Genomic DNA, 21580 nt, shown 5'->3' with positions numbered 1-21580 from the left:
GAACCTTGTATATTCCTTCCATATTAGTATCTTACACTATTATTATAGGTTTGCATGCAGGTCAACTGTTTGAGGATGAAGAAAAGTTCTTCCTTTGCATGCTTCCCACAGAATTTAAGATAGTAGATGTTTGGTGCATGAATTTTCACTTAAGAGCCATTGTATTCAAGACTATACTGAATAAGAAAAGTATGGCTCCTATCTCCATACATTTACCACTGGTTGATAAGGAATTCACACAACTACTTGAGAAATGAAGGCATTCACTACTCTACACAATTTCTTAAAAAAAAAAAAAAACTTTTAAATTCAATGTTATTAGCATTTACAGGACAGGAGACTGAACCTTAGGGACAGATTTTTAGGTACTGGACTTTGATGGAATATTGTTAAAAAAAGAAGAGCATTTCAAATGGAAAGATCAGAGAACAGAATGAGTGGAATGCATACTGAAAGAAATGAGGGGTGAAAAGAACTGTTTGATACAAAATACACATAAAAGAAAACAGGAAAGGTAGGCCCCTGAGACATTATGGAAACCTTTAAAGTCAGGCCAGCAAATTTAAATGTGATGTGGTAAAATTGGGAGCCAGTGCACTTTGTCAAGCATACATGACATGATAAAAATAGTTTAATTTGATAAATGTCAGATCAATGTTTCATATACAGACGCTCAATTAGCTGTCAACTACTTGACTAGAGAAGTCCAAGGCAGTGCAATTTGGAGAATTAGGAGGACAAAAAACAATCAGGAAGATTGGATTTCTCCAACAGTCCAATCCAAAATGATGGCAATGACAAAAGAGACATGGCATATATGTAGAGACCCAGGTGAAACAATGAAAACATTAAGAGTGAAAATAAAAGGGATTCCAAAAAGGAATTTAAAGAGTTTAACTTCTGGCAATGGCAAAATAGTTTTGTTGGACTAACCCTTCTGCAATAATGTCTGTCAACTCTCTAAAACTGTATTTTTGAAAACAACAACTTGAATGCCAGATAGTGATGTAACTAAAACCAGAGAAAGATCTACCTAGAACTCCAAATCCAATGAAATTATTCCTTAAAACTGTAAAGATAATTTATTATCACAAGCTGAAAATTTATCACCACCAAACCTGTACTATAAGAATTGCCAAAGAAAAGTTCTTTAGGCTGAAGAAAAATTAAACCAGATAGTTACTCAGATTTACAAAGATTACTAGAAATGTAAATGTGCGTAAACATAAAAGGCTATATTTAGAAGACTATATGGGGCACCTGGCTGGCTCAGTGGTTGGGCATGCCAACTCTTGATCTCAAGCCCTCCCACTGGGTATAGAGTACTAAAAAACAAATAAATAAATTTAAAATTTAAAAAGACTATATAGTTTTTCTTCAAACTATAATATTGTATTATAGACACACATACATATATTTAAAAAAAAAAGCACAAATACAGGAAGAAAGTAAATGAAAAATGTTTCAAGGTTTTTATATAATTTATATCAACTATACAATATTAACTTTTAATAGATTGCCATAAATTTAAGATGCAATTTATAACCCCTAGAGTGACAATTCTCAACTTTTTGGTTTTAACACTTTGAAAATCAATCAAGATCCCAAAGAGCTTTTATGTGCACTGTATCTGTCGATGTTTATACCATATTAAAAATTACAAGTAATGAAAATAAACTATACTCTCAAAAAAGGTGAGAATAATAGCACTGTTTTATATGTTTGCGCTTAAAAAAATGGATCTCATTATCTGATTTTGCATTCAGTCTGTTGTGATATCACATGTCATGTGGCCTCTGGAAAATTAAACCATGCACTTAAAAGAAAATGGAGAGCCAAGGGGAAAATAACACCTTAGAATTATTCACATAATTTTGACACTTTCAGGGTCATGGGATGTTCCAAGGTCCCCTGAATCAAACTTTAAGAACTGTTGCTATAAAATATTTGATTAATCCAGGGGCGCCTGGGTGGCTCAGTCAGTTGAATGTCAACCCTTCCTATCAGTTCAGGTCATGATCTCGCAGTCCTGAGATCGCCCAGTCAGGCTTTGAGCTGACAGTGCATAGCCTGCTTGGGATTCTGTCTCCCTCTCTGCTCCCCAACTCCTGTTCTTTCTTTGTCTCTGTCTCTCTCTCAAAAGTAAATAAACATTTTTAAAAAATATATTTGATTAACCCAAAAGAAGGCAGGGGAAAAAAAAAAGAACCCAGAACACAACAAAAACAAAATAAGAAAAATGACACACACCTAAATCCAAACAAATCAATTATTTACAATAAATGTCAATGGACTACAAAGGCACTCCTATTAAAGGGCAAAAACCATGAAACAATAAGAAAAAAAAGCAAGAATTAACTATCTGCTGTCTACAAGACACAGCATTTAAAGATAAAAACACAGATTCAGATTAAACTGAAAAATAAAAAAAAGATACATTATGCAAACACTAATCTTAAAAAAGCTGGGGTGGGGGCTCCTGGGTGGCTCAGTCAGTTGAGTGTCCAACTTCGGCTTAGGTCATGATCTCATGGTTTCTGAGTTTGAGCCCCACATCCGGCTCACTACTCTCAGTGCGGACCCTGCTTCAGATCCTCGGCACCTCCCTCTCTCTGCCCCTCCCCTACCTACCTGTTTTTATTCTCTCTCTAAAGTAAATAAAACATTTTTAAAAAAGCTTTGAAAAAAAGCTAGGGTGGCTTTTCCATATTAACATAAGAGAAAATATATTTCACAATAAGGTATATTTAAAGAGAAACATTCTATGCCCATAAAGGTCAAACATCAAGAAGACATAATTATAAATGTATATGCCCTTAAGTCATATAGCTTTAAAAATACATGGGAGCAAAAACTGATTATCAAAGATAAACTATCATAGTTGGAAATCTTAAACACTCCTCGGTATTTAATACCAACAACAACAAAAAAAATCACAAAGGATATAAATCTGAACCTTATCAACTACCCTGACCTTTCTAAAACATTATACCCAACTACTGCAGAATATACTTTCTTCCAAGTATAGATGGGACATTCACCAAGGCGTACCACACGCTGAACCATAAAAGAAACCTAAGTAGACAAAACAAACATCCTGAAATTTTAAAGAGTATGGTTCTCTGACCAAAATGGAATTAAATTAGATACCAGTAAAAATAAACATCTAGATAACCTCCAAACATTTGACAATTGCTTCTAATAACCCATGGATCAAAGAAAAATCACGCTGAATTAAAAATGTTTCAGACTAGGGGCACTGGCTGGCTCAGTAGAGCATGCAACGCTTGTTCTCAGGGCTGTGAGTTTAAGCTCCACATTGGATATGGAGATTATTTAAAAATAAAATCTTGGGGTGCCTGGGTGGCTCAGTCGGTTGAGCGTCCGTCCGGCTTCAGCTCAGGTCATGATCTCATGGTTTGTGAGTTCGAGCCCCACGTCAGGCTCTAGGCTGACAGCTTGGAGCCTGTTTCGGATTCTGTGTCTCCCTCTCTCTCTGCTCCTCCCCTGCTCGTGCTCTCTCTTGCTCTCAAAAATAAACATTAAAAAAAATTAAAAATAAAATAAAAATAAAATCTTAAAAGATAGATTTCTACCAGAATTTGTATAATGTAGCTCAAGAAGTAAATAGAGGCACATATATGTCTTTAAATGCTTAAAAATGTGAAAGGAAGATGAAAAGAAAATAGTAAAAGAGAAGCAATCTATGAAATAGGCAACAAACAATAGAGAAAATTAACAAAACTTAATTCTTTAGTAAGTAAAGTTGGTAAATCCCTAATTAGATGAATTGAGGGAAAAAAAAGGGAAAACACAAATTATCAAAATCAGAACTGAAAGAGGATATTCACCGATGACACTGATGACCCGTTTAGGTAGAAAATCCCAAGGAATTAACAAAAACTACTATTAACCAGGTAAGTATGAGATACTATGGTTCCCTGTGAAAACACTCAGTATTGTTAAGATGTTGCTTCTCTTCAGAAATCTCTATCGCTTCAACACAATCCCCATCAAAATTTGAGCAAACTTATTTGAAGAAGAGAAATTGACAAACTGATTCTAAAATTTACATGGAAATTCAAAACAACAAAAATAAAAACCAACAACTAAAAATCAAAGTTCTCTTGGGAAAGGAAGAATAAAGCTACAGAACTTACACTACCTTACATCAGGCTTCTACAGATCTATACCAGCATTTTTGCACAAAGGGCAATTTTTACCCTCCAACAGACAGCTACCAATGTCTGGAGACATTTTGGTTGTCACTCCCGGGGGAAGAAGGAATGAATGGTACTAGCAAATAGTGGCTAATGGCCACGATGTTACTAAACATCCTACAGTACACAGGAGGCACAGGATAGCTCTTCACAACAAAGAATTATCTGCCCAAAAAGTCAATAGTGGCAAGGCTGACTAACACACTACACTAATGTAACAGTTTTGTACTGGCAAAAGAATACACAAACAGAAACACAACAGAGCCTCGGAATAAACCCACATTTTAATAGTCAATGATTTTTGACAAAGATATCAACGCAATTCAATAGAGAAAAGAAGGTGTTTTCAAGAAATGTTGCTTCAGCAACTGGAAATTTATGTGAAAAAAATGAACTTGGGGGAGCTCAGTTGCTTAAGCATCCGACTTTGGCTCAGGTCATGATACTGCATTTCCTGCGTTCAAGCCCCACATCAGGCTCTGTGCTGACAACTCGGAGCCTGGAGCCTGCTTCAATTCTGCATATCCCTCTCTCCCTCCCCCACTTGCACACGTGCTCTCTCTCTAAATAAACATTAAAAAAATTAAATTAAAAAAAAAAACTCAAGGGGCACCTGGGTGGCTCAGTCGGTTAAGCAGCCGACTTCAGCTCAGGTCACGATCTCGCGGTCCGTGAGTTCGAGCCCCGCGTCGGGCTCTGGCCTGATGGCTCAGAGCCTGGAGCCTGCTTCCGATTCTGTGTCTCCCTCTCTCTCTGCCCCTCCCCCGTTCATGCTCTGTCTCTCTCTGTCTCAAAAATAAATAAAAACGTTAAAAAAAAATTAAAAAAAAAAAAAACAAAAAAACCTCAATTCTTACTTCACAAAAAATTCAAGACAGATCACAGGACTAAAAGTAAAAGCTGAAACTCCTAGGCTTTTAGAAAAAAACAAGAGAAAATTGTTGCAACAAAAGGTAAAACTAAGGTTTCTTATGATAGGGAAAACAATTACCATGAAAGTTAAAATTAATTTATAAATTATCAAACAAAACTGAATTTAAAACTAAAATTAAAAACTTAAGCTTATCAAGTTGGGAGAAAATATAAAATATATGTATATATATGAATTGCATATATTTCCCCACCTCAATTGGGAAAAGTCCAGCAAAAAAAAAAAAAAAAGTATAACAAACACAAAACAGCACTGTCATCATGGACATGTAGTTAAAACTACACCTATACAAAAACAAAAACAAAAAAACTACACCTATACACTTATTGGAATGGCTAAAATTAAAAAGTGACAAAACCAAACGCTGAGGAGAGTGTGGAGACAACTGGGACATTCATGTAAAATGATACAATACTTTGGGAAACAACTGGGCAGTTTCTTAAAAATCTAAATGGACAACAGCAATTTCATTCTTAGGTATTTATCCGTAAGGAAAGACCTATATCCTAAAGAGGACTCATACAAGAATGTTCATTTTATCTCTATTCAAAATAGCCAAACCCAAGAAAGAAACCAAATACATAAATAGATATCAATGGACTACTAACCAGTAATAAAAAGTCAAGAAATACTAATACACTCAACATGGATGAATCTCACAGATATGGTGAGTGAGAAGAGCTGACACAAAAGAGGACATACTGTATAACTCCATTTATATGAAGTTCTAAAACAGGCAAAACTACTTTAAGGTAAACAAAACAATGGTGACCTTAAGTAGGAATGTTGTATGTGAGATAAGGATACAATTTTATCTTTTTCAAATGGTTAACCAGTCTTTAAAAAAAAAAAAAAAAAGTTCAACTTTCCATCCCGTAGTTTCTATTCTATTTTACTCCATTTGTCCATTAATGCCTCACTACTGTGCTTAGAGAAACATAATAGTCTCTTCATATCTAGTAGGGCTAAGCAATACCTCTCCAACTTCAGCAACTGATATACTTTTTCAGACTTTTCTTGGCAAACACCTGCCTCCTTCCCTCTCCCATCAAAATATACTTTAGAATGGGGCGCCTAGGTGGCTCAGTTGGTTAAGCGTCCAACTTCGGCTCAGGTCATCATCTCACAGAGTTCATGAGTTCAAGCTCCACATCGGGCTCTATGCTGCCAGCTCAGAGCCTGGACCCTGCTTCAGATTCGTCGTCTCCCTCTCTCTCTGCCCCTCCCCATCTCGTGCTCTCTCAAAAATAAATAAACGTTAAAAGAAAATTTAAAAATATTTATTAAAATGTACTTTAGAATCAACTTGTCTAGCTTGTGGAAATAACTGATTTTTACAAGTAAGTTAGCACTAAGCTTAGAGAGAACCAACAACTTTGTTGAGTTATCCTATCCAAGGTCATGGAATGTCTTTCCATTTATTCCAAGTACATTTTTGTTAGGGGTCAAAAATATTTTAAAGTTTTCCTTAAGTTTTGAAAAAGATAAAACTATAACCTTACATACACCATACAATACCCTTACTCAAGGTCACCACTTCACATTTCTTGTTACATTTCATTCCTAGGCATTTTGTCTTTCTGTTGCTGTAATAAATGAACATCTGATTCCATGAGATATTCCAATTGGTTACTGCTTGCTTATATGAAAGCTACAGATTTTTGTTCATTACTTTCACATCGTATTACTTCACTGAATTCTTCCTATTTGCGTTAAATTTTTTTGACTGCCTTGATTTTTCCCACGTTCCCATGTACCTCTTCCAATTCTTACGTGTCCAGTTTTATCACCCACTTGTCCTACAGTGACTAATACCTTCAAAGAGAATCTAGTGGAGATAGAGACCATCTTTGCTTTGTAGCTGATTTTAGTGTAAAGGTATCTGGTAATTTATTGGCTTTTGGGCTGAGGTATGAATGTATATGTTTGTGTACTTGTAATGCTAAAAAAGGTCTTGTCAACTCCATGTTATTAAATGTTTCCCTTGAAACAGGTAGTGAATTTTCCCTAGTCAGATAAAGCATCCCTGACCTGACCTGTTCTTCACTCCAATGACATATTAAGTAGGATATTGGTCTTTGGAAGGTGTTTCACTCCTCTAATTACACTAAGTAACCTAACTAAGTGTTCTGTTTTGTGTTGTTGTTGTTGTTGACCTAAGTGTTGTGTTTTGTGTTGTTGTTTTTTAATTGTCAATGCTGAATCTTACCAGTGCATTGACAACTGTTTTTTCTTCCTCTTATCTGTTAACATGATGAGATATACTGATCAAGCACATAATACTGAATTGTCCTCATATTCCTGGGATTGATCTCACTTGATCGTGGTCTATTACACTTACTATATTGTTGGATTATACTTTTAACATTTAAATGGTTTGTACCTTTCTTTTTTAGTATTATCTTCAGTCAGGATTTGTTATCAGTAGTTGGGTTTAAATAAAAGACAGGGAAGTTTTCATACTTTATGTTCTGAAATAGTCCTAGAACCCTCTGTACTGGAATTATCTGTTCTTTGAGGTTTCAAAGACTTGTGTGAAAGATTTCTGGGCCTGAGTTTCTTTTGGGTGATAGGTTCTTTAACCATTTTCCCAAATTCTCAATAAGGCTACTTAGTAATTTACCTACTGTGATTTTCCCTCCTCCAAGAATCACTCTTGGGTTTTATCTCCTACTGTATTACTTTTGTTTACATCTTAATTCCTTTCTTTTTTCCTGAACATATGTCATTTCTTCCCCCAACCTGTTAATTTTAAGTATAAAAGGTCTTCAAAACATCAAAAGCTCAGGTTCCTAATGATACATCCAAGTAAGAGCTATGTACCTCTCAACTCTCAACCTGGGACAAACACTACTTTCAAAAGCTGGTAAATGCTCAGCATATATTTTGAACAGAACTTAATTTTATTAAGCACAGACAAAAACAATAAAAGATAAAAAATCATGATTAAAGTAAATTATACTCATTTACATTATTCTGCATCTTATCTTTTGAAGACACATTTTATTTTAAACTTGCAAATGTCCCAAGTTAAAGAAAATTGTACTGCAGGTCTAGAAATTCTATGATGACCAATGATTTCTCACATTTTTGCCTGTTTTTACAGCAAGTATGTAAAAGCTTAGCCTAAAACAAACTTAAAACCTTTATAAATAAAATGCAATAAAAAAGTAATCATGAGACAATGCTTTATTTAAACTGATGCCTAATTATCATAGGGCATACAAAATGACAAAATTCCCTAATCTGTCATATGAAACTAAACGTTATACTTTCTAATACCTTACTATGTAAATTGTTAAGGTTTTCTAGTATTTGATATGCATAAATTAAACTATTTGTTAACAGAATTTACTGAGAACTCAAATTCTGTACCTGATTACTAAAAGTAAGAGTCAAACTGTCAATATCATGCCCAATTAGATGCTCCTACTGCACTGTACACAAAGACAATTGGAATTCCCACAATTTTTAGGAACAATTCTTGTAACTGCTGTGTCATCACTGTTAATTTGGACTAACCATGGTTTTAACTGCTGCTATTGTTTACGAAGTCTTCTTATTTTTTATTTCCCTTGATCATTGGTTCTTAAATTTTCATACAGAGATGAATAGAGGCAGGGAGGCCTTGTAACCCAGCTAAAAAAAAATCAAGTCAAACAAGTGAAAGAACCACTCTTTCTGAAGTTTCATATATATATTTCACACAAATTAAAATACCATAGGTGCACTTGGGTGGCTCAGCCGGTTTAGCATCCAACTTCAGCTTAGGTCATGATCTCAGGGTTCATGAGTTTGAGCCCCGCACTGGGCTCCATGCCAACAGTGCAGAGCCTGCATAGAATTCTCTCTGTCTCCCACTCTCTCTCCCCCTCCCCTCCCTCCCTCCCTCCCTCTCTCAAAACTTTAAAAATAAATAAATAGGGGCATCTAGGTGGCTCGGTCGGTTAAGTGTCCAACTTCATGATCTCTAGGTATAAGGGTCGAGGCTCCACGTTGGGCTCTGTGCTGACAGCTCAGAGCCTGGAGCCTGCTTCGGATTCTGTGTCTCCCTCTCTCTCTCTCTGCCCCTCCTCCACTCACACTGTGTGTGTCTCTCTCTCAAAAATAAATGAACATTAAAAATTTTTTTAAATAATAAATACCATAAAAAGCCACATCTAGTCAATATAGAAACCTTAAGAAGTGTGTATGTACCACTTACAAACATTAAACACCCACGACTCACCTGCAAACCCTAAAGAAAACTACAGAAAGACACAGCACAAGACTAAGATAATTTACCAACTATTACACTAAATTTTTTAATGGGGTGGTGGAGGTGGGAAGCAAGTAAAAAAACACTTACCATTTGACAGCTAAATTCTGTACCTCTCCATTTTTATCTTCCAGTAACTTCAAAATCATTTTCACTACTTTCCTTTCACTATCATCATCCAACTTGATGGAATCTTTCTGCAGTTCTGTCATCAAATCATTTGTAGCCATAAACCTATCAAAAAATTAAATTGATTGGTAATTAAACATTTTTAAGCATTAATTAAAAAAAAAAAGATTCTCCTCCAGGTTAGTCCTGTTTTAAGTTACTGACAGGACCTACAGTGAATGCTCTTTCATTCTAATTAATAGCATCATTGCTTCCAGGAGGAGAAAGGCGCCTTTATTTTTTCTTTGCATGCAGTTTGAATATTATCTAGGAAGCCTTTAACTACAAACATTAAGAATACCTTCTTGTTTAATATTATGTGTGTTGGGGCACGGGGGTGGGTCACACATTACAAAATTACTGGGAAACCTCCAAAATACAAATTCTCACCTCTACCCCACCTCCCATCACAAGGTATCAGGTGTATTTTCAAAATGATAAAGAGGCGATTCTAGAACATCATTCCATCTGACATCCAGACCCCTCAAAAACCACTGCCACAGACAAGTTTAATACTGAATAGTCTGACAAAAAACCCAGATTGATCAACTGTCTAATCTCAGCTTTAAAGTAAAGGGTTAACAGGAGATAAAAATAAGGTAAACAGATGTTCAGATTTTTTCCTCATATACCTCACCAAACAATGGTCTTAAAAGTAATTTCTCGTAGTAATATATAATCACATTGAAATAAAGCCTCTCAAATCTGTTTAAGGGCCAAATGAATTTTTCCCATAGTTCTTGGTTCTTCTCTACTTATTGAAATAACCTTACTTAAATAACAATTACTTAATGCTTTTCTCCTGTATTTGAACCAGATCCAGTTTGAGGAAAAGTGTAGTTATTTTATGTTACGTACAGAAATGTCAAATCCATGTTTAGGTCAATTAAAAAACACAACTATTGGAGCTGAAATGATAAATAGCTACACAGATAGTCTGGCAATATAGGCAATAAACTATGGGATAAGGACTAGCAAAACAACTTATTTAGGAATTTAAGGAGTTAGTATGTTCATTCACTTAATGCTGATTTGACAAAGTTTTAAACTATAATGCAAGTACAATTCTTACCAAGTTTTATAAAACAGCTTATAAAGAAAAGCCTGTGTTCAAATTGGCATTACACAAGGTAAAGTAAGCATGCACTTTTTTTAAATGAACACAGTTCTAATTGGAAGCTCCTCTCCATTTTATATGATGACAAATGAAATCAAAACCACACGATATTCTAGAAAATAAAAAACAAAAATGAGCAGCATACTAATGCAGGCACTCTACACACCTTAAGCCATTTAACATCTTAGCCATTCAACTTACATAAAATCCATGAAATAAAACGACAGTAGTTAGTAGTTAGGCGCTCTAAAGACCCCTGAAACGCTTATTATCTGGTTGAAGAGAATATGGCAATCTTCAACTTAGGTAAAAAAGCAAATAATCTAAAGGCAAAAAGTTGTTTTATGGTTCTGAAGGGAGTCTACTGGTACACAGGTTCTTTCCTTTATTTACCACTTATTTATTCACTGCCTATTATGCTACAAAGGCTGGACTATGAGCAAAGGACAAAAAGTAAATAAACCTTGGCTCCTGACCTCAGAGGAGTCTACTCATTTTCAAAAATCTATGATTAATCCAAAACCACAAGGTATCACCTCACACCAGTCAGATTGGCCAATATCAAAAATACAAGAAATAACAAGTATTGGCAAGGATGTGGAAAAAAGGGAACCCTCATGCCCTGATGGTTAAGACGCAAACTGGTACAGTCACTAGGAAAAACAGTATGGAGGTTCCTCAAAAAATTAATAGAAATACCATAGGACGCAGCAATTCCACTAATGGGTATCTGCCCCCCAAAAACAAAAGCACTAATTCAAAAAGATATATACACGGAGCACCTGGGAAGCTCAGTTGGCTGAGCGTTTGACTTCAGCTCAGGTCATGATCTCAGACTCTGTGAGTTCGAGCCCTGTGTCGGGCTCTGTGCTGACAGCTCAGAGCCTGGAGCCTGCTTCAGATTCTGTGTCTCCCTCTCTCTCTGTCTCTCTCAAAAATAAATGAACATTAAACAAATTAAAAAAAAAAAAAGATATATGCACCCCTATCTTCACTGCACCATTATTTATAATAGCCAAGATACGGAAGCAACCTAACTGTCCACTGATTGATAAAGAATGATGGAATATTACTCAGCCATAAAAAAGAATGAAATCTTGTCATTTTCAACAGCATATATGGACCTAGAGGGTATTAAAGGGGATTCAGAGGCACAAACTCTAGTTATGAAATAAATGGCAGGGATGAAAAGTAAAGCACAGGGAATATAGTCAATATTGTAATAATTTAGTATGATGACAGATAGTGACTATACTTATGGTGACAACTGTGTAATGTACAAAATTAAAACTGTCGAATCGTTATGTCATACACCTGAAATATAACATTGTATGTCAACTGTACTTCAATAGAAGTATTTTTTAATTAAAACCTATGATTAATGGTTAAACATTTTTTTTAAAGTTGAAATAAGCACCAGTAAAATTACCAACAGGTATTTTTACAAATGAGAAAAAACAGATTGAAATAGTATTAAGTTATACCAAAAGTTACTTTTTATGGTGACCCCAAAACCAGAAGGTTCTAAGAATTTCTTCCTGTTAATTTGATATAAAAATTTGCACTATAAATCATCTTATAAGAAAGTTGTTTGACGAGCTTAAAATCTGTCCATGGCAGATTCAAAAGACAATTTGTAAAATGTCTCTTAAGCATTTACTATTTTAGGTATGGTGCTAAGAACGAAGATGATAAAACAGACTCAGTCCCTTCCTCTTAACCTTTTCATCTAATACGGCAGACAGGTAAATGTACAAATCCCAATCTTACAGATTTTGAAAAATACTCAAGGACATTTGACAATCATCACACCAAAGAACGGACTATTGGTTTGGATCTCAAAGGATTAACACCTTTGAGTGTTAATTTGCATGGGGAAAGCTGGTTTGGGATTTAAAATTTTCATTTTTGTCTGTGTTAGTGTGGGGGTGGGGTTGGTAGCACCAACAGCAATGCTGAGGGATGTAACGCTTCAGAGTGAAGGGCCAAGAAGCAGTTAAGAATGGCTGGGACACAGATAGAAACCTAACAGGAAGAAGACGGAAATGTAGGTTGAGGTCAGGATAAGAAAGGTCTTATATACTCATTGACTATGTAGTGAGAACCTATGATGTATCAGGTACTATGCTAGGCTCTGCATAAACAAGAGATGGTAAAAGCACATAGTTCTGCGGTCCTGAAGCTTACAATAGTCAAATAGAGACATTTTAATTAAAAAAAAACTACATATATGGGTTAATTATATATGTAATTATGAACAGAGATAAATGCTAAGAAGGGAAGGAAAGGAATATGGCACAAAGAGAACTCAATGGTATAACAAAATAACCTGATGTAGACTGCATTGGGGGTTGTGCACCAGGGAAGAGTGAGACCTGAAGCATGAGCAGGAAATTTTTTTTTTGGGCGGGGAGCAGGGAGATGGCCAAGTAAGCAAGGACCAGGAGGTTAAAGAGATTTGGGGGTCTTATGAGGATTTTAGTCTTTATTTGAAAAGCAATGGGAAGCTACTGAAAGGCATCTGAGGTAGAGATGGGGAGACTATGGAAATGATTAAATGTGCATTTCAGAAACATTACTCCAGCTACATACACTATGGTAAGAGTTTGGAGAGAACCAAGCTTCCTTCAGCCAAACTGAATGGAGAACAGTTAGGAGAGTTAGTGCAGCAGTCTAAGTGAGAAATGATGGTAGCCAGAATCAGGGTTATGACAATCAATGGAGGAAGAAAATTGGACATACAATCGATCCTCATTATTAGCAGAGTAAATGCATTCTTGTTTCAGCTCACACACTGTAGAGTATCCTCTTCTCTATGTATTGCCACATCTTTTGCATGTTTGTGCTTTCTGTTAGTAATTTTGCTGTTTAAAATGAACCCCAAGCATAGTGAAGTACTGTCTAGTGTTACCAAACTACAAGGCTGTGATGTATCTTCCAGAAAAAAATACATGTATTAGATAAGCTTCTTTCAAGCATGAAGTTAGTGCTGCTGGTCGTGAGCACGTGTGAATGAATCAACAACATAGTTTAAATAAGGTGTCTTTAAACAGGAATACACAAAATAAGGTTATGAGCTAACCAACTATGAAAATGTTGTGACTAGAGGCTCACAGGAACCTACCACTGTACTTCTAGAAGGCTTAGAATCACTAATTCAACATTCATAGTAACTTTATAGTACTAACTAATGAGAATAGTAAGAACCAATCATTTGAGATTTAAAAGGTTAAAGTAAGTCTTTGAAATGGATTAGATATGGGGATGGTAAGGGATGAGTTAGAAAATGGGCAAAGAAGGAGGAGGAAAACCACAGGACTTGGGCGTTACAGTCAGGTATGTACCCCTTCAGGAGTCTTATTGTGATTTAACAGCCACTGCCACATTGGATGGTTCAACCACTCATCTTACAACAGGAGAAACGATTAAGAAACCTGCCTCAACTACAGACTACACTGAATGTCCATTCCTCAGAATCCTAATCAACAAAATCTCGGCAAGAGTGAAGGTGTGAACACCATAAATCAATGCCCTGCAGCCAAAAGTGAGGACTGAGAAGGAAAAAAACTGTAGCTCTGCACTTCAGGAACTGATCTGAGGCTTATACCTCTATCTCAATGTTATTTCAAACCAATCTGATGCTTACAGCTAAAACATATTGTTTTCCTGTACATAAACAACCTCATAGAACATCCATCTCAGACAAGTTCACTTACCACAAAATACGGAACATCCCCTTTCTAACTCATTAAGTGACTGCTGCTTCTTCACCAATTAGTTTTGCCTCTGCTTTAGCCTTGCCCTCCGTGTATTAGGATGTCAAATGATGGAATTGCCCCACTTTCCAACAATCCAATCTAATGTGAAACTCCACTTCCTCAGACCCTTCCCAAAATTACCCAAATGAATAGGACCCAACATTTTTTTACTGAGACTGAGTGTGTGTTCTCCCTCACTGTAATGGTAATAAACCCAACCTGTGTCAGGGATGACTCTACAAGAGAATTTCAAGGAGTAACAAGTGGTAAACAGTCCTTGTATATCAAGTAGATAAACAAAGAAAATATCCACTGAATTAGTTACATAGAGCTTGTTAGAAATTTGGGGAAAAGTAGCATCGGTGATCTTAGGTGGGCAACAGCTAAGGAGTTTAGAGTTTGTCTTGCAGTCAATGGGAACTAGTGGGGAAGGCAATGATCAGCTGTAACATTAGGAAAGAAAACTCCAGTGGAAGAGTTACCAACAGACTGGATTAAAAAGAGGCCTGAGACAGGAAGACTAATTTGAGAAATACTCATCAGGGAACTAAATGAGACAGAGAAAGGTAGAAGGGTGACATCAAGGTTTTCCAAATTGGGCCATCTGGTAGATGGTAATCTAACAGGACAAAATAAGAATAAAAATGGCTTAAGACGGGAGACAGGGAAGTTAGAACGTTAACTTCCAGGCTTCTACAGGAGTCCTAGGTGGATGTAACCTACAGGCAGTGCCATTTCATTCATTATTCAATAAGCAGTTGGGGGGTACCATCATTAGGAATCGTGCCAGGCTCTGCAGTTAGGAACACCTGGCTTATTCTACTGAACTGAAAGTTCCTTGAGGTGATTAATTCATCTCTAGTAAATCCAAGGTAGAGATGTAGAAACAGTGGTAGAAACAGACACCTCGTATTGCACAATGAGCAGCTCTCACAACCCTCCCCTCATGTACAAACACAATTTTACCCTTGTTACCAAAAGAAAGCTAAATAATACCGGCCAAGTGCATCATGCAGTGAACCAATTATCTTTCAAAGAACTTACCACTATCTCATTTTTTCTTATTTATTCCCTTAGAACACGAATTTAGGACAGTCTTAGTATTGTTCATGTAAATAAGACTAATTTTTAGCACTCTTTCTTCTTCCCAGTTTCCTCAATGAGGTCTTTCTTCTATTTTTCAGTGGTGAGCCTTAATCATTGCTGATAATCAGCGTTAGCAGTACACCTTTATCAAGAAAAATCACATAAGTGAAATCCAGTAGCTTACTGCCATCAACCAGCAAAGTACGTAAAAAGTGCCCAGACATCACCTTCTTAACCTCTACAAATCTATTTCTTCTGATTAAACTTACTTTTCTACAAGTACAAGTTGTCCAGAGAACCTAGCTAGTATTTATTGTTACATTATTGTAAATGCCCATGTAGTACTTTCAGCTGTAAGACCTCTACGGTCCTTTCCAGCTCTGAAAGGCTATGATTCCATACCAGACCTGAGGTTTTTATTAATTAGCATTTTAAAGTTTCCAAGAGAAAATACCTTCTAATGTCCAAAACAACACATAAATAAATAAATTTGGTAACATAAACCATTATCAAGCTAGGAAATTCTGCAATGCACTACAAAATTATTTTAAATTGTATCAAATGATATTAAAAAAAAAAAAAGATTGGGAGATTTTACAGTGGTTTCTGGAAGACATTTCCCAAAATCCTTACATGCTTTTCTCTCAAGTCTGGAATTAAAATCCAATTCAACTAAAACAAGCACCTATTAAGAACCCGCAAGGCCAAAACAGTACAGGATTCAGTTCAGTGAAACAAGGTCCCCACCCTCAATCAGTTCCCTACACAATACTGACCCCCAGCTCCAGTCAAAATTACCTACTCCCTCTCCCCCAATGGAGTTTTGTACAGTGTGCTTTCATACTTATACTCATTTTCTCTACCTACAATTTCAAGGCCTAGCTCAGATCACTCTATGAACATCAACCTCCTGGCTTTCATCTTCTCTGCCACTTAAGCCTAATAACTACATACTGCCCTGGGTTCTTCACCTTTTTATAAAAATGTCTTAACCATTCCACAAGCATGGAGTATTACTGAGGGCAAGCACTAGATCTTAAACATTCTGTAGTCCTTCTCAGGGAATTACTAAAAGCATCTTCTAGCACAAAATATTCCATAAGCCTGAGAAGGAACTGATATTTAAGTTCTTAGTCTTAAATGCACCCTAGTCAAAATTCTGGAGAAGTAACATAACATGGTAGCTAAGAGTTCATGCTCTGGGGGTGTCTGGAAATCCCAGATCTAATGTCTAACCCACCTTGGGCAAGTACTTAATTAATATCACCACATCTAAGATTCCTCAACTGGAAGAGAGATTGTTAGTATTCACTTTACTAGTATCATAATAAAGATAATTAGGATCAAGTGTACGAAGTCGACAGTAAGCATTAATGTTAACTATTATGTAGAAAAAAATAAAATAATGGTAAATTTTCTTTAGCTCTTGATTCCTCGTAATACCATAATTCAGTTAGTGGTGAAGCATATGAAAATAAAAGCAAAACTTTAGTTACCTCAACTCACTGAATTTTCAACATTAATATTCATAAGTGGAGCATTCACATGATTCATGAACACTAAAGTTTTCACTTTGTTATCTACAGAATTACCTAACTACTGGCACTAAACCTTAACATACCACCTTCAGGGACACCTCGGTGGCTCAGTTGGTTAAGCGTCCAACTTCGGCTCAGGTCATGATCTCCCAGTTTGTGAGTTCGAGCCCGGCATCGGGCTCTGTGCTGACAGCTCAGAGCCTGGAGCCTGCTTCAGATTCTGTGTCTCCCTCTCTCTCTGGCCCTTCCCCTCTCAAGCTCGTGCTGGTGCGCTCACTCTCTCTCAAAAATAAACATTAAAAAAAAAAGATACCACCTTCAAAGAATACAGAATACTAAAACACGAAAGAAAAGGACGTTAGACCCCCCCCACCCCAATTGAACCCATGATTTAAATCTTACAAAATGATTCTTTAAAAATGCTGACATCTGAAAATTTTGAAGCCTATACCCATTTCTTTACATGAATGGACTATGTAGTTATCCAGAGACCTAAGATTTCAGGCGTATTAGGGACCTTTTGTAATCACTCATGTACAAAGTGAAAATTTAATCCCAAATAAAGTAGCCTGCCCAAGATTTCACAGATGGTTCACAGAAAAGACTCCTTAGAACCCATGACTAGAACCCATATTTTGTGACCAGCAGGTCATATTCTCTATGGATTCCACCATGAGAATAATAATTTTTTTTTCCTTTTAGATATAGCATTGTTTTCTTCTGCCCTTAGCACAAGTAGTGCTAAGTGCCCTTGCACATGTTTGATATTCCAGACTTTTAACTTTGTCCTCAAGATCTTTCTGTTGGTAGATATTTTAAAACATGTAGCAACAAAGTATGATATTTATACCAAAATAAATTTCAAGTGAGAAGTTAAAAGGCATAATTTTAAAATAGAACACATACATTCAAATGTCTGTACTGCAATTATACAGAAAAATGTTCAAAATACTTGACTTCAAGTGCTCACTATTTTAATCAATCTGTTAAACATCTGTAATTTAATATACACAGTGCTTTAGTTCCAAAGACTTGTCTGTTAACTAGATGGCTTGAACATAAGACATGTCTTTAGAACAGAGTTAATAAAAATCTCAATGTCAAGGGGCACCTGGGTGGCTCAGTCGGTTAAGCATCCGACTTCAGCTCAGGTCATGATCTCACACTCCGTGAGTTTGAGCCCCACGTCGGGCTCTGTGCTGACAGCTCAGAGCCTGGAGCCTGCCTCAGATTCAGTGTCTCCCTCTCTCTCTGCCCCTCCCCCACTCACATTCTGTGTGTGTGTGTCTCTTTCTCTCTCGAAAATAAACATTAAAAATTAAAAAAAAAAAATCTTAATGTCAAATTGCTCAAGTCACGGTTTCCACACTTATCTTTCTATAATGTTCACCAACTATTAGAAATATATCAATATTACACTTTTAGAAAAATAATCCACCAAGCAGTGTTTTGATTTACTCTGGCTGAAACTGGTAGATAATTCTTATCAAGTTCAACACGGACTATAACCTAACATCAGAGCAATATTTCTTTCATATAGTTTATTTAAAAATGAAAACATGAAAGCATGTATGTATTATCTTTATAAGAAATTTAAGTATCTTCAGTCAAAAATCACATATGCAACATTCACATGACTTGATTTGTTTATACCAAACATATTACCCATACACAAGTCTCACTGGCTGACCAAAACAGTGCCATTATAGGAAAGTGCTACCTACCTCTAGTACGAAATTGCATAGAATCAGAATGATATTGAGTACTTTTACAGAATGAGCCAAACTGACAGAAATGGGAAGGGGGCAAATCTCACCACACACTCTACACAGCCGTTAAGTATGAATACACACACACACACACACACACACTTAAATGTGTGTGTGTACATATCACCCAAATATGTATTTCAATTTCAGTGTCTTGCACTGGGAGCAAGCAAAGCTCCAAAGGGAAGTAAACAGAATTCTAACTCTAAAAAAAGCAAAAAAAAAACAAAAAAACCAAAAACTTTTATTTTCTCCAATAATCTTGATTTTGATCTACACTACCCAAAACAAACATGTCTCTTCCAAAAAGTCACAACACTAAAATCTTCGGTATTAGCAAACCGGGTTTAAAAAGTTTCAAATGCAATACTTAACTCCCTAGGTAGCAAAACTTAAAAAAATTCATTTCTGGCTTTGAAGTCACAGAACCAGAACTGTATTTCACTGGCCATTTGAATACACCAGCACATCAATTTAATTAGGAACGTGATCATTACATTTTTCATGGTTCTCTTTTCACAAATGGGGAAATTTCTTCCTGGCAGATAAGGTCTGGATGGGTTTTCAGGTGTTAAAGGGTACTGTTCATATCTACATAAAACTTGTGTAGACTTATAACTTATAGCCTTAAGACTTTGACTTCAGCCACGATTTTAATAGAAGACTATCTGTTCTTTTCTTTAAAATGCACACAAAACACAATCAACGAGACTTAGAGAACAAAACAGGTATCAAAGAAATATAAAGCTTGTTTTTAGACCAGGAGCTTATTTATTCTGTGATAAGTAAGGATAGGAGGTAGGAAGGAAGAAATCCAACAATTACTGTAATGCAAAAAATAAAAATAAGAGAGAGAGAGAGAGAAACCAAGAGAAACCAAGATAACCCGTGAAAATATAATATTTCTTCAATATGCATGCTACAAGGTTTGGAAACGATTGTACAAGTCTTCTGGAACACAACTGCTAATAAATGAGGCTTCATATTCACCACCCTCGTATTTGAAAACTTCTATCAGTAAGATCCATTTGCTCATTTTACTCTTCTGTTTAAGGTTCAGGAATTCACCTTTCTGGCAGTAATTCTGGATATAAGGAAATGAGACTGGAATCCCCAATTCCTGCTTAGTTTTTACCTGACAAGGAAAAATGACAAGAGACGCTGGCGGGAAAACCCTGCGAGTCAAGTTTCCCCAGCCGGGCTCCCCTCCACCCCACCCCCTTCTTCCCACCTTCCCGAAAGGAATGGTCCAAAGAAAAAGTTTATAACCCAATCCAGGAACAGCCGCCCCAAAACAAGCACATCATTGAAGCTGAATGCACCTAGGCCCACTCCCAGCTGCGGGAAAAGAGGCGGCACCTGGGGCCCGGAGTGGGCAGCAGCCAGAGCCCCAGCGAGCAGGGCGGCCTAGTGCCTGAGGCGGGCGGGCCGGTAGGCCCGGCCTCCCGGTCCCCAAGCCTAGAGCAACTCCCTTCCCCACAACGGCGGGTGATTTTGCCCCTTCACGCCACCTGGGACGCGAGAATCATGTCTCGGGATTGGGGGTGGGGGCAGGGAATGCAGTGGCGGCGTCTGGGGACGCAGAAGGGGCCTCAGAGCAGCGGCGGGCAACCGCCTAGAGTAAAGAATGGGGGGAGGGGGCTGGAAGGTGGGAGCGCACAGGAGCCTGCGGGAGCGGGGAGCGGGGTGGTGGGCCGGAGACCTCGGGAAGGCAGAGGGACCCGCCAAGGCCAAAGGGGTGGGGCAAGGCCTGTGTGAGGGCCAGGGCCGCGGATGGGGCACCCCAAGGTGGGCGCAGGGTCGGATTTCGGCCTCACCTGAAGTCCTTGTCGCTGGATGTCATTTTTTCCAGCAAATTGGAAATGTGGTACGAGGCGCTCGCCATGTTGACGGCCTCGATCCCGCCCGCTGGCGTTGCTGGTGCTGCTGCCCGCTGCCGGCGCCGCTGTAGCTGGGGCTCCTCCTCTCGCTTGCGGCGGCTCCCGCTTCCAGGGTCGCAGCGCGACGCCGACGCGGACTAGGGAGGCGCCTCGACAGGCTGCCTCCTCCTCGGCGAGGAGCGGGCCTGTCCCGGAGGAAGCAGAGGCTTCGGGGCCGGCCTAACGACGGCGCTGCTCGCAGGAGAACGAGCTCATGGGCAGCGAGGAATACAGCAGGGCCTCTCCGGGGAGCTAGACGCCTCTACTCGGATCCGTCTCGCTCCCACTCTCTCCGCACTCGCTCCCTAGGGCAAGAGGCCAAAACCCGCCACCTTCGCTCCAGGGGCGGGGGCGGCGAACGCGGGACGCCACGGAAAGCTGAGGTCAGGGTTCACGAAGGTCTCCCCACGCACGCTGTAGAGACGCTAGTTAAAAGGCAATCCTGTTGGCTGAAGACTCCGTCAGTCTTCGCGTGACCCGCCTTTCAGAAAGCATGACAACGACCAAAAGGGGCTGTTCTCGCGAGACTTGAAAGCGACGGTTAAAGGACGGGGGGGGGGTGAGGGGGAAGAGCATGCTGTAATATGAGAATAACTTGATTTTTTTTTTTTCTGTACGACAGTACCGGGGAAGGTTTACGATTCTTAAGGAGTATAAGGCGATAGAGTACTGATAATTAAGATGCAGCGTGGCAACCAACATAAGAATTATTAAAAGGAGCTTTCATTTCGAATCGGACGCGTGGCCTACTTCGCCTTCACCACGGGGGAATAGTGTTGCCACGTGAAAACCACAAATCCCAGAATGCAGTCGGGG

The 21580-nt window shown here is 38.0% G+C and overlaps 1 protein-coding gene across 1 annotated transcript in view; it reads right to left on the bottom strand.

Annotated features, from left to right (window-relative positions):
- Positions 1–21266, bottom strand: part of CAND1 (cullin associated and neddylation dissociated 1) — a 43141-nt gene extending 21875 nt beyond the window's left edge. The window contains exons 1-2 of the mRNA XM_042992706.1: positions 20663–21266; positions 9500–9643 (exon numbers count right to left, since the gene is read on the bottom strand). Coding sequence (XP_042848640.1) covers positions 9500–9643; positions 20663–20730 — 212 coding nt within the window. The 5' untranslated portion in view covers positions 20731–21266. The remainder of the gene's footprint in view (positions 1–9499; positions 9644–20662) is intronic.
- Positions 21267–21580: the final 314 nt, after the last annotated feature.

This window comes from Panthera tigris, chromosome B4 (assembly GCF_018350195.1).
Source record: "Panthera tigris isolate Pti1 chromosome B4, P.tigris_Pti1_mat1.1, whole genome shotgun sequence".
Taxonomy (NCBI): domain Eukaryota; kingdom Metazoa; phylum Chordata; class Mammalia; order Carnivora; family Felidae; genus Panthera; species Panthera tigris.
This window is presented reverse-complemented; position numbering and strand designations above follow the sequence as displayed.